General features: G+C 48.8%; 2 protein-coding genes across 2 annotated transcripts in view; one reads left to right on the top strand and one right to left on the bottom strand.

The window, feature by feature from the left end:
* Positions 1-2401: 2401 nt before the first annotated feature.
* NKX1-2 (NK1 homeobox 2) lies at positions 2402-4382 on the bottom strand. Its single transcript, XM_071563998.1, has 3 exons — positions 4208-4382; positions 3946-4107; positions 2402-2970 (listed from the first exon to the last, which is right to left on the bottom strand). The coding sequence occupies exons 1-3, from the start codon at positions 4380-4382 to the stop codon at positions 2402-2404; spliced, it is 906 nt and encodes a 301-aa protein (XP_071420099.1).
* A 2284-nt stretch (positions 4383-6666) lies between these two features.
* The window catches only part of LHPP (phospholysine phosphohistidine inorganic pyrophosphate phosphatase), an 83635-nt gene continuing 74589 nt past the window's right edge, over positions 6667-15712 (top strand). The window contains exon 1 of the mRNA XM_071563557.1: positions 6667-6804. Coding sequence (XP_071419658.1) covers positions 6689-6804 — 116 coding nt within the window. The 5' untranslated portion in view covers positions 6667-6688. The remainder of the gene's footprint in view (positions 6805-15712) is intronic.

Here is a 15712-nt window from a genome sequence, read left to right as displayed (position 1 = left end):
GGGGACCATGATCGACATCAACTGTAATTAACTGTAAAACATTTTGGGGAATCTGGGCTGGAAGTGACTAGACAGAGTGGTGGGAAAACAAAAGCTGGAGTTTCTTGCATAGGCATCGATATTTCCCATCAAGTTAATGCAGCTTTGGCAAAGGCAAAGTTGCTGGCAAAGCAAAGCCTTCAAATGTTTATAAACAGCAAAAAAAAAAAACATCTCAAAGGGGAGGCAATTTATACTAGTTGTTTATTTTGATTTGTAACATTCCCTGGGGGGGTCTTGCTACAATTTACAGTTCTCGAGGAAAAGAATTAGGACCATAACAGGGCACAAGTCTGTCTTCCACCAGAGGTTTGAGTACACTGTGGGTGACCAAATGTTTCATGCTCTGGGAACCTCTTAGAGTGACAGCCAAATGACATCCAGACCTTTATTTGCATGCACAGTAATGGCAATCACAAGTAGGAGGTCACGAATAGGGCAAGAGGATTTAGGTCTGGTTAGTCCTAACTTGAGGCAGAAAAAATGGACTAGACAAGCTTGCTGGAACACCTTCCCCTTCCTGCAGGGATTGCCCACAGGCAGCCAGAATGGACAGATGGTGGGTCCTGGTGGCTTGGACACCTGGGACTGCTGATTCACTGGCCAGAAAGGAAGGCAGCTCTGGATGTGTGCTGAGAGGCTAAAATGATCCTGTGTTTTGGAACTCTAACTCAAATTAGAGATAAAAAGTTACTTTAATTAACCTGCAGGTAAATACATCCATGCAGCACCTATGACTGCCAACCCCATGACCTGAGGAGAACCTTGAGTTCTGTTAATAGATCAAATCATTGAGAAGGTACTGAGTCCCTCCTCTTTGGTGTGGAAAGACAACTCAGGCCATTTCAGCTGGCCCAAGCCTGGTCTCATGGATCTCACACCTCCATTCCCTGCAAAGCTGGGATCTGGGAAGGTGGTTTTTGCAAGACAGGGGGTATCCCTCCTTACAGCCAGCCCAGAGGAGATGAGATACCACCTGCAGTCACTGACATGCAACACAGGGCACTGTCAACATCCAGTTGGGCAAGCAGTCCACAAAGCAGCCACTGCTTCATCCAAGTACAGTTAAAAACAATTCAACAAGGAAAAATTTTTAAAAAAACCTTTTTATTTAGACCAACACAAGAAGAACTAGATAGGATTTATGAGCAAAGTGTTTTGGCTGGAGAGCCAATGTGTACTTTAAAGCATCATCAGAGACCAAGAGGATATCGTCTTGAACACCGTGTTGTAGTAAGTTATAAAACTGCATGAGACAGATTTTTTTTAAACCAATTACTTCCTGTCCATTCAGAGAGAGATAAGCCCCCAGCTAAAATTCCTTTTCATTCCGGTGCTTGTAACGATGAAGATGAAATGTGATTTTCCTTCTAACAAATGCTCCAAAAAGCAAAACCAGAAAAAGCATTTGTTTCTCTGTTATGGAAAATAGGCCTCAGCATGCTGGAAATTCTGCATCTTACTTTCTACCACAAATGCCCCATTTTTAAAGAAATGAATAATGTAATCATTTTCTCAGATTTATGTTTTCTTTGCTGCCTCATTTGGCACTAATACAGCGTTATTACAAGAACAACTGTTCACTGCAAAAAGAATGATCTTTACACTTCTCATCCAAGACCTTTGAAGTCACTTCTCTGCAAAGAAAGGCAGAGAGGCTGTGGACACGAGCAGCAGTTGGACACTTTCCCACTGACCAGGCAGATTTTCTTCTTGTTGCCTGATGACACAGAGCTGCAGTTTCCTACGCCTTCTCAGACAAAAGCTCTCCTCCAGGTAGGGTGCCAAGAACGTGGCTTGCAGTTTTCAGAAACAGTAACAAAACGTGGGTCAAACAGGGTGCAAACAAGTCCCATGAGCAAAGTCAGAGCCTGGGAACATCTTCACAGACGAGCATCCCTGGGATTTGAAACAGCCACGTGCACCATCATCAGTATCAGGATCACAGCAGTGGTAACAAGTGCCACAGCTCCCGCCCCCTCGAGGTTTGAGACATGTGCTGGCAAGCCAAACAGCAATGAGAAGGGTTTTAACAATGAACTTAGAGAAGAATCTGGAGGGAATTAGTGTCAGGCATGTGTAAAGAGGGTTATTTTTCCCATCTCCAACACCTATAATTACATCTCAAACGTGCTAATAAAATCCAGTGGTTACAGTGGCAGGTTTTTTCTGTGTCAAAGTTAAGCATGCTGTTGTGACGCCTAGGAAAAAACCCCAACCTTCTTACACTTCCAATCGCCTGCAACCACCAGAAGTGATGCCGGTGCGGCCCGCTAGGTCAGCAGGGCTGCGCGGTGCGCTCCTGGCTCCCAGGGGATGGGCTGGGCTCGGGAGCGGCCCGCCGCCCCCCGCGCTGCCCAGCTCAGAGGTGCGGGGCGTAGAAGGGCCCGAGGTACGCGGGGCCGAGGAAGGGTGCGAAGGGGCCGGCGCCCAGCGGGAAGGGGGCGGCCGGCGGCACCAGGACGTTGGCGGCGGTGTAGGAAGGGAAAGTCTGGAAGGGCAGAGTGGCGGGACCCGGCGGGCTGGGGCTGCCGCCGCCCGCCGCCGTCGCGGGGGATGCTGCGGGGGTCGCGCCGTCGGCGCCCGGGTGCTGCTTCTTCCACTTGGTGCGGCGGTTCTGGAACCAGATCTTCACCTGCGTCTCGGTGAGGCTGAGGGACAACGCCAGGCTGAGGCGCTCGCAGACCGACAGGTACCGCGTGGCTCTGAACTTGTTCTCCAGGGCCACCAGCTGCTCGTAGGTGAAGGCGGTCCGCGCCCGTCGCGGCTTTCCACACCCCGGCTCGGCCCGCCGCCGTCGGGTACCTCGCGGAGACCCCGGCTCCTCCGGCCCGGGCGAGGTGCCTGTCCCGGTCCTGTCCCCACTCAGGTCCTCCTCGTCGCGGTCCTGCCCCGCGTCCTCGGCGCCGCTCTCCGCCGGGCCGTGCTGATCTAGGTGAGATGGCAGAGCTGGTCAGATGGAGCGCACCCTCCTCCCGCATCCTCCTCCCGCACCCCCGCGCTTCTTCTCCGACATCCTCCCCGCGCCAAGCGTGGTAACATAAGGGCAATCATTAAAAATAAAATAAAAGGGAGAAAACCCCCGCCCGCCGTGCGAGAGCCACCCACGGCCCCGTACCCCCCTTGCTGTGCCACCGCATCCGCGACGGGGAGGGGGGAGGCGTCAATATGGATTTCTTACCAATTAAAAAGAAGTTATTAAAGTCCCCTTCTGAAGCGAAATAAATCCCCTCCCCCTTCCCCATCCCCGCGCTAATGGAGTTTCAGATTTGCGAGGGCCAGATCGATAGATGTCATCTATTAAAGGTAAGTTTTAATCGAACAATATTAGGATCAGGCCGGGGGAAGGAGGTTTGAAGTGGGCACCTGCAAGCTGCGGGCAGGAGATAGGCGGGAGTCGGTAATAGGATATCGATCACCGGGAGCTAAGGCATCCTCCGGTGGGGACGGGCTGAGCAATTACCTAGCCGGCCGTCCCACGGGCCGGGGGCTGCCCATCGCTCCCACCCCGGGGAAAGGAGCGCCCGGGGGCCGCCCTTGCTCGGGGACAATTAAAAAAAAAACAACAAGAACAAAAACAAAAATGTTCGGTGCCTCGGTAAGAGCCGCGGTCCGTCCGGGGCCTGGATGGGGCAGTGGCGCGCCCTGGGATGCGCCATCCTTGTCGGGCGACAGAGCATGCCCCGCACGCCGGGAGCCATGGAGGACACGCGAATACCGAGAGCTTTTCCTTTTACATTATCGAGACTTAAAATCCAGCTCCAGCCCTCCCCTCCCTCGCTCCTGCGGGAGCCCCGCGCGGGGAGCGCGTCCCGCCGGGTGCGGGGGCCGGAGGTCCCCGTGTGCCGGAGCCTCCACCTGCACACCCCGCCAGCGCCGGCCAGAGAAACTCGAGCGCGTTCCTACCATGTGCCTCTAGTTTATTCCTCCCGCTGCCGGGAGCAGCAGCGTCCTTTCCTACTTCAACTCTTCCCAAACTTTTTTCCCGCTCGCCCAAGCGGGGGGTGCTGCCCCAGCTCCCCGCGGCCGGTTCGCGTCTCCTGCTGAATTTCTGGGGATCCAGGATGTCTAAGATGGAGAAGGAGATTTTATGATGGATGGGGGCCGCCTTGGCCCCGCGGTCCGGGCATTCCGGCATCCCACCCCACCCTCCGCGCTTCCCGGAGACCTGCTGGCTCCCAGCGCGGAGCCGGCGGAGCGCAGCGCCGGGCGCGGAGCGGGGCCGCTCCCGGAGCCGCAGCCTCGGCGCTGGCAGCGCGGAGTGAGCAGCGGGAGGAGGGTCGGACGGGGAGGCGGAGGGGCCGGCGGCGGGGTGGGGGCAGAGGAGGGGGCAGCGCAGCCATTGGCACGCCGCCCCCGCGCCCCCTCCCCGCCGCGCTGCATCCGCGGGGGCGCAGCGGGCGCCTCCCTCCAACCCAGCCTCCCGTCGATGGGTCTTTCCCATCACCTTCCCCGAGCTGGGAGGGGGAATGAGCAGCGAGGTGGGCCAGGGGCGACCAGGAACCCCTCGGGGTCCTCCACCAGCGCAGGGATGTGGCTGCCCACAGCAGCCCGCCGGCAGCTGCCGACGGTCTGGGGAGCCCCTGGCTGCTCCTGCCTTTCCACCCTCCGCTGACCCCACCTGCAGCTCCCCGGTCACTGCCGGCCAGCGGGGTGAGCCTCGTGTTCAGCAAGACCCAGAGAGGAGGGACGGCTCCTGCATCCCTCGGCTGCAGGGGGCAAGCTCTGGGCTCCCAGCACAGCCTCTGCCAGCGGCTGCTCTGAGATGTGAAATTACTGAGTAGCCCAGAGGGAGAAATGAGCAGCTTTTCATTTCAGGGCAGCTTAGTATCAGTCTGGTTCAGACTTTGGGCCAAATTCCTGCAATCCACCTGTGGTGTTCACACTGTGCTCAGTTAGTAGGCAGGGAAACTGAGGCATGCCTATGCTGGAGGAGTTCCTGCCCCACTGAGCAACACACTGACTAACCCTCCTTGGTGTGGGGGGAACACTTTGTTGTCCGTTTTAGCTTGTAATTGGGGCAGGGTAGGTGACAGCAGGCCCAGCCTCTCTGCACCAGCTTACACCAGCTGCATGGTCACTTCTAGCCAGCCCTGCTTATTAAAAACATGTTAGTGGTGTATTTCTGTACACCTCTGTCTGTTCAGGAGGATACTTTTCCCTCTCCGTAGCATTTCAGCATTTGATGGTACCACAGATCTCCAGATAGATGAAGGAAAAGGCACCCTTCAGCCAGGGAAGGCAACCCTCAGTAGGAACCTGCTACTCCACCTGCTTTTATTCCTAGGTGAAGATGCAGAGCACAGCCTTCCCCCTCTAACAGGTGTCTCAGCCTCAGCAGAACTGGGTTTAGAAATTACTCTCAGTGCTATTGCAAAGGCATAGGCCTTAAAATAAGGGGAGAGCAAGAAGATGAGATGATGATGTGCAGGGTGATGTGATTGCAAGTAACTGTCATTGTTAATTATGTAGTGGCAGCATCCAACAGCCTATTTGGCCCTGGCCTCTGATACCACAGGAGTGTAAAAGAGAAAGGAGCTCTGGCCTGAGGAGTTCACTCTCAGAAGCTACAGGTGGGTAAAACTTGGTTTGGGGGATGCAGCTGGTGGTGAGCTGGAAAAAAAGTTAATCTGATATATGTGAGACCACAAATACTTCTGTTTCAGTTGTTGGGTCTGCAGGAGCTGAGGAGGTAAATTGTAGCATTGAGATTAATTTGTGGCCTAGCAGACATCTTCAAATATCATCTGTTTAACACATGCATGCACAGCAACCTGCAAACATACATATGGAGAGGTACACATGAAAAAGCACACACTCATAGATTAGTTTTAACACTCTGAAGTTGATCTGTTTCCCAGCTTAAGCATTAAAATTCAGCCCGAGTGCTGTCTTCAAATTGCTTTGATGCTAGGTGGGTTTCAACCCTGACCTGTCCTGACGGCAAGTGATGGCTGTAACAAGCTGTGGATCAATATTCATAGCGGGTGTCCTGGACTGATAACACTATCCAAGACAATGTTCACTATCAGTGCAGACAGCTGAGATATTGTGCCATTACTAATGTTGTTTTAAATAACCTGATCCATTTCTGGGTCTATTTAATGAATTTCACAGTTTAGATATAATCTTTAAGGAGAAGCCAGAGGCTATTCCAGAAGCGGTGATGCAAATCAATGCTGCCAAGGCTCCTTTGCTTTCCTTAGAACAAAATGGACTATAATTCCACCACAGCTCCTTATATATTCTGGGAGTCTTGGCATGCTATTGATGGTATTAGCCATGAGAAGATATTTGGGAGAATACAGTGCTATCTGTAAAGTTGATAAAATCTTATCTGTGATTGTAAAATTCTTTAGATGATGAGTCAGTATTTTTCTTGTTTGTCATACGAATCATAGAATGTTTCGGGTTAGAAGGGACCTAAAAAATCACCTCATTCCACCGCACTGGAGGCTACGCAGTCCCACGAGCAAAGTCCCACTACCCCAGGTTGCTCCAAGCCGCATCCAGCCTGGCCTTGAGCGCTTCCAGGGATGAAGCAACCGCAGCTCCTGTGGTTGAAGCCGCGATGGAGCTGGCACGGGGCGGAGCGGAGCGCGGGACTGCATTTCCCGGCAGCGCCCGGCGCGGAGCCGTGCGGGCGGTGATGGCGGGCTGGGCTCGGGCCGTGCGGGGGCTGCTGCTGGATGTCAGCGGGGTCCTGTACGACAGCGGCGCCGACGGCGGGGTCCCCATCGCCGGCTCGGTCGAGGCCGTGCGCAGGTGGGTGCGTGGCCCGGGACCCCCCTCGGGCCGGGGCCGGGGCGTGGGAACATCCCCGCGGTGCGGTGGGGACATCCCACAGTGGGGCGCGGGCACCCCCGCACGTGGTTTTGGCTCCGCAGAACGCGCAGTGCGGGGTTGGGGCTGCACCCAAAGCTCGGTCACCTCCTAAAGGGGGTTTAACTCCACCGGCCCGCGCTGTGTCAAGTCCCGGATTAGGCAGCAAACGGGAACTTTTGGGGTCACCTTGGTGGTTTTTAGGATTATTTAAGGTCAGGGAGCCCAAAGACCATGGGCTGGTGGGGAAAGGAGCGCGGGGCAGTGCGGCAGGGCACATCCTGCTCGGGTTTGTGTTTACTGCCCTCACTGCACACGGGGGATATGTGAGAGATATGACACGATCCCCCGGTAATCGCTCTTAAAATGTTACCCGCACTGGCATGGTGCTTCTGCAAATTGATTAACTTTGCTGTCAAATTAGCTGAGACTTCCTGCAGAGAACATGCAGCCCAGCAGATATGGGGAAATTCTGCGCTGGGGTTAATGATTGCCCAGCTTGGAAGTGACTCAAAGCAAAGTGTGGCTGGGATGAGTTAATGCCAGTGCCCACAAGTAGGGGACTCCTTCACTTTCAGTTGAGTGATGCAATCCATGGCACACAAGCTAAGTAATTTAATTTAACTAACTTGAATCAATTAGGTTGATTTGGCAAGTGTGCTTATGTTGGCCCTGTGTGACCAGAGGAGCAGGATGTGGCCAGGGGAGAGCAGTGGCTGAAAGTTTATTTAGAGATGGGTATTAATCATGTGTCTGCCCTGCTGTAGGAGCTTATGGGTTTATAGAAGAGCCTGTTGGCTCTTCATGATGTTTCACTAACCCACTGCAGAAAATACAGACCTGTTTGTATGGCAAGTGCTGGAAAGGGCTTGGAGCAACCTGGGCCAGTAGAAGGGGTCCCTCCCCATGACAGGGGATGGAACAAGATGGTCTTTAAGGTCCATTCCAACCCAAACCATTCTGTGATTCTATGGTGCTGTATGTACCCCAGTTGAAATTTAAATGTCTGAATTCTGAACCCTGAAAGGTTGACAGCTTGGTGAGCACCTCTGTGGTTTCTGTCCTCTGGGGCCACTCAGCATGGACACAGTTGTGGTGAGTACATTTCTGAGTAGGAAGAAATACTGAAATCAGTAAAATTAGTCATATGAGGTTAGTTGAATATGTGCTTAAATGCTGGTGGAACCACCATGGAAAGGCAGAACTGGAGAAGATCCCAATGTGGTAGTAATCACAGAAGTCTTGTCTGCTTTTTAAAATAGTTATGTCTGTGTTCACATTTCTTGAAACACATGTAGCAGGCACAGATGAAGCTTTTGTTTTCATTCACAGGATCAGAGCTACCACTGCTGTCAGAGAGCAGTGTTTGAAGCAAGTTTAAGGCTTACTGAGGCTCTTGACCTGTCTGTGATGCTCAGCCGGCTGGGGGAAGCTGCAGGTGCCAGAACAGCCCATGGGAGAGCAGCACTCCAAGGGAATTGAGTGAAATTAGGCAGAGGGAAGTGTTGCTTCTATAAAGACATTGTATTGAACTGCTGTTGGCCCATGGGTCTCCCAAGGAGTTGGGTATGTGCAGTGTTTAGCACGGGACAGCCAAGGCCTCCAGGCATGGCCAAACCAAGCATAAATAGCAACAACTGCATAATTACTGCCAGAGATCAGGTCATTCCTTTAAAATCCAGGACATATGCATTAATACCTGTGTTGTGGGTCGCTGGATACTTTTGACATACTGTTTCTTCCTCCATGGTTTTTAAGCATAATTTTCTGTCAAGTTGTAGGCTGTTATTTAATAACTTTGGTCACTGCCTTTGCTGAATCCTCCTGCATGGAGGCAACATAAACTGCAGGTTAACTTACAGCAATATCAGAAATATGCTGATGAAACAACAGTAAAACTCTGGCCTTGGGCTACATGTAAGAAATTATGGGATTTCTCTGGAAATACTGGAAATGTCTAAGCCCTTTTTTTTTGTTAATGACAGAAAGATTTCAGCAGCTAATCCGACCTGTCTGCCTGTCTGGAAGGAGCTGTGGGGATCTTTGAGGAGGGTTTGCAGTTGCAATCCAGCAACAGGCTCTGGAGTGCTGCACTGGGAAAGCTGATCTCCTTTGGGCAGGATTTGGTGAGCACTGGAGGAGCAGCAGTCACACCTGTGGGAACTGGGGACAGCAGAATGGAAAAGTGCCAGGAAGGGGGGAAAAAACCAACCCCAAACCACTTTGTTCAGGTCATTCAGTGTAAGTGGTTAAGAATAATCATTTTCCTTGGGTAAAGTCAAGTAGCCTTATTTATCTGCCTATTAGGTTGGTAATTGTTCTAGCTCATACCATTTAAAATCTTTATTGACTCATTATCCTATTGCCAGTTGGTCATTAATATTTGTGTCTGCGTCACAGTACAGCTCAGTGGTTTCAAACAGATGGATTAAAGCTAAAAGGATCTCTGTTTTAATTAATTCCTTTTTTCTGTATCAATTAACAAGTCATAATTGCAGATAGTTAGGAACTTGGTAACTAATTCAAACTGATGTGGTCTTTTGCTACAAGAGCTGTCTGAAATCTTTTAGTGCATATATATGTCCAACAGGAGCCTTAAATACCATTTTGATAACTCATAGCACAGATACTCTTACAATGTGACAGCTGACCTGCTCTCTTCAGCCTGTCTTGCTACATCATCTCCCACACCATTACAGCAATTAACTTAGTGTAACAACATATAGTACACTCCAATAAAAATGATAAGCAAACATATTAATTTGTCATTGGTTTCATATGACTGAAGCCATTTTGACCTCTTAAAACTCCATTGGCTGCATTATTTCTTTTGTTTACAGCCAAATTCTGCTATGCAGTTATTTGAGTTAGGACTTGAGAGCATAGCAATGGAATTTCTGCCAGCAGAATTTGGCCTGGTTTATATTTATGATGACTGCAGGGGGGTGCTTCTGTCTTGTTTGTTTGTGTTTAGCTGACAGTACAGTCAGATGGAGCAGAGAATTGACCAGAGAAATGGATGGAGACTGAAACATCCTGAGCAAGGTGACATTCAGTAACAAACTTGCCAGTGCTGTAGAGAACCCCTGAGGAAAACATCAGTAGTCACTATGCAAGTCAGTATAACCTGTGGTGAAACACCAAGTGTAACAACTGGGAATGCTTTATTTATTGCTAATGTACCTCCATCTCTGATAATTCTCCTCTGTGAAGTATCCTGGGATTCAGAATGCACTGGGAGGGAATTGGTGAATCGGAGGCTGAAAGCATGAACCACAGAAGTATTTGTGGTACAGGACAGACCTTCTCCTGCACTCAGGTGATAAGGTAGATGTGGGTCCTTCTTGTTGCCCAGCCATACTATGGCAGCCAGACCTTACCCATGTGCCAAAGGGCTTTGGCACCCTGGTTTAACTCAGGAGCCAGGTTGCCAGGAATGACTTTAAATTCTTCAGGGGCTCCTGCTGTTAACTTTAGATGGGAATATTAGAGCAGTGGATAACTAAGAAATCCAAAAGCAGCTCCAGGAGATAATTTGTCCCTTTAAAACTTTTAACCCATAACACTTCTTGATTGTTTATTTTGCTGTGGGATATGTTTGTTGTTGTTTTTAAAAATCCTTGTAACAGTTAAATCAAACACATCTCGTCTCAGTGTGTGGGGTTAACTGACAGATGCTGTGGGGCAGATCAGAAAGCCCGTGGACAAGATCAGAAAGCCCATCGGTGACTTAAAGGCTTGTCCTGGAGCCAGCCCTAACAGTGCCTCTGTGTTTGTGCTCTTATTGTCTTAATCGATTTACACAGCATTGACACGAGGTGAGCTAGTCGCTTTTTATCTCACAAATAGCAGGGAGCTGGTCTCTTACAAGACAGAAGGTGGTTAAACATCCATAAAAGATGCTCAGGCTGTGCTGTGGCATTTGCATTTACAGCTGTGTGCTGATAGTGTGTCCATTAGCATATCCATATGAAAAGCACACAGTAGTTGGACATTTACAACATCCTGTTGTTGGGCCGGGATAGCGCATCTGTCAGCACGACTTTGCACGGGGTCCTTTAGAAGAGCAGCGGAAATCTGGGGAGCTGGGAGGCTGCGGAGCAGCTGGACAGTCGTGTTAAAGTGGAATACCTGGAGAGTGGAACAAGGCGAAGATTGCCAGGACAACAAGCGGAACTGGAACTGTAAAGCAATTCAGAGTGTGGGGGTTCGGGTGGCACAGTTGGGAGGTCACAAAGAGCCTTTTGGAAGTGTGTGTGCCACAAGGAATAGGAAACCTTTGTTGTCAAGTGTGTGTGCCACAAGGAGCAGGAAATCTTTGTTGTCACAGGAGATAACCGAGGCTTGGCTTAGCACAGGCTGCGCAGTTTCAAGGCTTGTTGTGCCTTCGGGACACGCGAGAACAAAGGAGTTGTTCCTCCTAGAAAGAGACTTTCAAATAAACTACGCAAACTCTTGTGTAAACATCTTTTTGTTTGTCTTTCTACTTGACTCTCTTTGCACTTTCTGTCTGTGGATCCCGAAGAAGGGTGGGTGTCACTGCCCTTTCTGAAACAACAGAAACACAGCCAGATGCAGCACTTCTGTATTGTCCTATTGCTGTTCCCTGGCAGAGCCAGAAAGGGATCCAGGAGTTGATCCAGTGGATGCAGAGTTGTCACAGCTCCACTCTAGTCTGTAACATCAACTGTGGCCTCCGTTCTTGAGAGCAGTGGATGTTGCTACCCTATATTTGCTTTTCTAATCAGCAGTATTCTTTTTTTTTTTTAAATATCTGTGTCCCTGAAGTTGTGAGTGCTGACCTGCTGTCTACACAAATGCATAAGTGCTTCCAGTTTTGGAATTCAAACATCATTAAGCCTTAGGGTCTGAGAAATAGAATTCATTCTTTACAAACAGGTGCTGTTTGTATATAAAGAATTCAACCCTGACAAAGATGGCTTGGTTTTGACTGAATTTTTAATAGGGTAATTTGGAGCTTCGGCGGCAAAAAATCTCTGCTTTTTGTAGAATCACAGAATGGTTTGGGTTGGAATCAGCTTTAAAGATCATGTAGTTTCAACCCCCTGCCATGGGACACCCATTTTAGCACAGAATGAAAGCTATCAGAGTATCATTAACTATATTGTCCATAAAAGTATTTTGCTTAATGCAAATATATTCCCGACCTATTCATGGTAACTGAATCCTCAAGGATTTGATTTTTTCCCCTGACAGCTCCAAAGTGCAGATTTACCAACTATTTAAGGTCTACCAGAGTTTACTTGTTTACCCCCTTGCAGTGTGGTTAAAGTGTTTCAGGTGTAATACATTAAGCTGATTTGCTAATCTGCAGCAGTTAAATACATGTTGTTATTGAATGTAATGGACCAGAGAGATCTTTCTTATATTCTTTGTGCTTCCTTTTGGCAGATTCTCTTCAAAAGTATGTGCTATTTTTATTAAAGACTTAATTCTAATTTACATTGTTGTGCCATATTATTGTCTACCCTTCTGTTCAGGGAGAAGGGCTGTGATTTATGGTGTCAGATAATTTGTGCAGTAATTCTGCTATCCAGCTGTATTTGGTGGCCTTTGTAGGATTTCAGGACTGGATGGACTTTGTATTTGTTTTGATGTGCAACTTCCAGTGATTCTTTTCACCTCTGAAAAATTCCAAATGATCAAAATACCTAAATAAAGGCATTGGTGGGTTTTTGAAGTTTGTTGTCACTAGAATTTATGGATTTTTTTTTCAGTTTTTGCTGTTCAAACAGCATCTCAAAAGTGGTGTTTCCAGAGTGTATAGTTTTGTAACTGGACCCTTCCTTATGTCATCCTTGCCCACCCTTAAGTAACATTGGCCTCTTCTTGTGACTCCTTCATATGTGTCTATTAATCTGCTTTTATTTGTGTTCAAAGGTAATGCCCTCCTATTTTTTAAATCCCTTTTGCAATCCCTCCTTTGGATTGCTTCCAAATTATCCACTTCTATATATAGAGCGAGGTGAGCCATGTGGGTCTGGAGAGGAAATTGTGCTCAGGGATGGCAGATGTAGAGATGAGTTTCAGACACAAGAATGCAAGAGGGAGTGGGACCAAAAAGTGCTGTGTGTAAGGATTTGTCAGGCCAGCCTTGCTATATGGAGCAGAAAGCTGGATCACCAGAGAATGGGAATTTTAATGAGCTCAGCTGTACATTGGACCAGTGACAGGACACCAGTGAATGGAAACACCAGGAGATCAGGGCACAAAAGTAGCAATGGAGATGTGACAGCAAGATTGAAGCAGTTTGGACGTGCTGTGATGGCAGAAATCAGAGGAAATGGAAGGCACTGGGATAGAGAAGGAACAACCTGGAATTTTATCCACAGTCCTCTGATCCCATTGCACCCACCAAGTGAAAAAACACAAGGAAGTTCAGTGTTTCTGTGGAATTAGGAGGGGCTCGTGCCATGGAAGGGTGGGTGAAGGCACTTAGGGCCTCCTTCAGTCTTCTGAAACAATTACTTTGCTTGGTGTTACTTCAGAAGCTGAAATTGCAGGTGCAAAATTGCTGCTGCTGAAACTGCCACTGGAATGGCAGGAATGCAAGTTCACAGAGAAAATATAATACATTGTTGCCATAAATACACTTTTTAATGTACTCCCCCCACAAGCATTTCCACAGCTGGACCACAGAAGGGATTATTGCCTTCAGCCAAAACCCTTTTGCATCCTCAGGTGTGTGTGATGCTCCCAAGGAGGTTCTCCTGGGAAAAAAACCCTACAAGATCAGGCCCAGGATTTGCACTAATTTGTAAATGTTACATAATGTGACACTTGGCTGTAACCTGTGCATTGCAGGGGCTGGAAGAGGGGGTTTGCCTTCTGTGTGAAGTGTAGTGGTGACTTTTTAGGTGAATGACTCCCCAGAAATGACAGGACCAGCCAGGGAGGCTTCCATGGCAGTGGAAAAACATCCCATTGGCTGCTAGACAGCTGTGTCAGGAGGCACAGCAGATTTTGCCCTGATCACTCACCATTCTGTGGTCTGGACGAGATTTTATCCACTGTTACACAGACTGTTGAGGACTAGTTCATTCTTTTGTTGCAAAACCTGTTTTAATTCATCATTTTGAAGGTTTTTTTAGGTGCTGGCTAAAGCCACATCATGTGTTGTGGTTTTCTGTCACCCAGAGAGGCTAAAGAATTGTAAATTTCTGCTCTTCTGTATTGATCTTGTAACCAGATAAGTAATTTCCACTTTTGACCATTATGCTGAGTTTTGTCATGATGCAGTTTCATGCCCTCCTGACAGGAGGTGTTTTACCTGGAGCACCAGCACCTTGGCCCTTGTAGAGGGTAAGAACATTAGCCCTGCCCAGATGGGAAGAAATCCTGCTTTACCTTTATTGTTTGGTTGCAGGTAGATAACTCCCTGGTACTGCTGATTCCCTGTGTTTCACACAAAGTATTAGAGTGCTGACAGGTTTACACTGAAGCACACTGGTGTTTGTCCACTGATGCAGAAGAGTCAAATGGCAGAAGTGCTTAACTTGCTTTCTTTTAAATCAAGAAAACCTAAAACACTGTGAAAAACCAAAAGCAGGATAAAAGGCAAATTCTGGAAATCTCATAAATTCTGCTCTTCCAAACCCCTTTGAAGTTGTTGTTGGACAGTTGCCAAGCTCAGGCTTGTTGCCTCTTCCAGAGTTTTGCTTTCTGTGCCCCTGCCCATCTCCTCAGGACCTGCTGGCTGTGGGCAGGACTCTCCTCCTTCTCCTGTGTTAGGAAAAATATTTTTCACAAAAGAGCCTATCCAAGGATGGGAAATCTGAAGTTTGGCCTTTTACCACATCCTTGAGCTGCTTCAGCCATGTGCAGGACAATGTGAATTTAAGGAGTGATGGCTTCCAGTCTAGATTCCAGGACCTACTGGTGTCACAATCTTTACATCACGTGAAAGAACAGGTTTTTTTTTTTTTTGTTTTATGTGCCCAAAGGCTGCCCATAAAGGTTGGCAAGGGCAATTGGCTGAGTCTGCACAAGGTCAGTCAGGATGTCTAATAATTGTCCTAACACTTTACCTGTTATGGAACAATAATGAGAGTTTTTTTCATTATTTTCGGGTGAGTGAGCCTGGCAGATGCTGACAGCCAGCAGATGTGTAAAGTTCGAGGTGATTTGTAAGGGACCGGCTCATCTGACGCATGGTAATTGCATTGTGGGACATTGTCACTCAGCGTCGTGTCCTGCTCCGGCACAGCGAGGTAAAGGTCAGTTCAAAGAGCTGCCGTAGCCTGAGGGGGAGCTCGGGGCTGAAATTAAACCCCTCACAGCCCTCTCTCCCCTCTGCATATGCTCATGGCATGCCTGGAGCTGGGGGATGCCCCAGGTCTACATTTAGGGATCATTTGTGTGACCAAGGGATTGTTTTATTCTGGAGGGGGCTCAAATGCCTCCTCTGGTAAGGCTTAGAAAAAGACTCCATACCCACCTGTTGGTGTGTTAGTTTGGTGTTCATCTCTCTGCCTATAATTTTGGGCTTGGAAGCTTTTGGTGACTTTTTCCTTCTCTTTCGGTGCCTGTGTGGTGGGGCAGCTCCCTGGCAGCCAGTGGAGAGCTAGTGCTGGCACAAAGCTGGAGGAGGAAAACTGGGTTTTCCATCTACTCTCTGGTGCCCTGCCCACTCTGCTGTGCCCTCTGAGAGGGGATCCAACCAGTTTCTTTTGCCACAGAGATGCTTTCAGCTGAGTTTGCTGTTTGTGACACCCTAAAGGTCAGAAGCTGCTCTCCCTTCGTGCAGCTGAAGTTTGAGTTCCCCAGTTCTTGCTGATGGGTATCTGAGCAGTCATGTTGGAAGTGGAGTGGGTTTGATCCATTCTGAGCC

This window comes from Pithys albifrons, chromosome 9, assembly GCF_047495875.1.
Source record: "Pithys albifrons albifrons isolate INPA30051 chromosome 9, PitAlb_v1, whole genome shotgun sequence".
Taxonomy (NCBI): Eukaryota; Metazoa; Chordata; class Aves; order Passeriformes; family Thamnophilidae; genus Pithys; species Pithys albifrons.
Note: the sequence above shows the minus strand (reverse complement) of the source record. Positions and strands in the feature narration are given on the sequence as shown.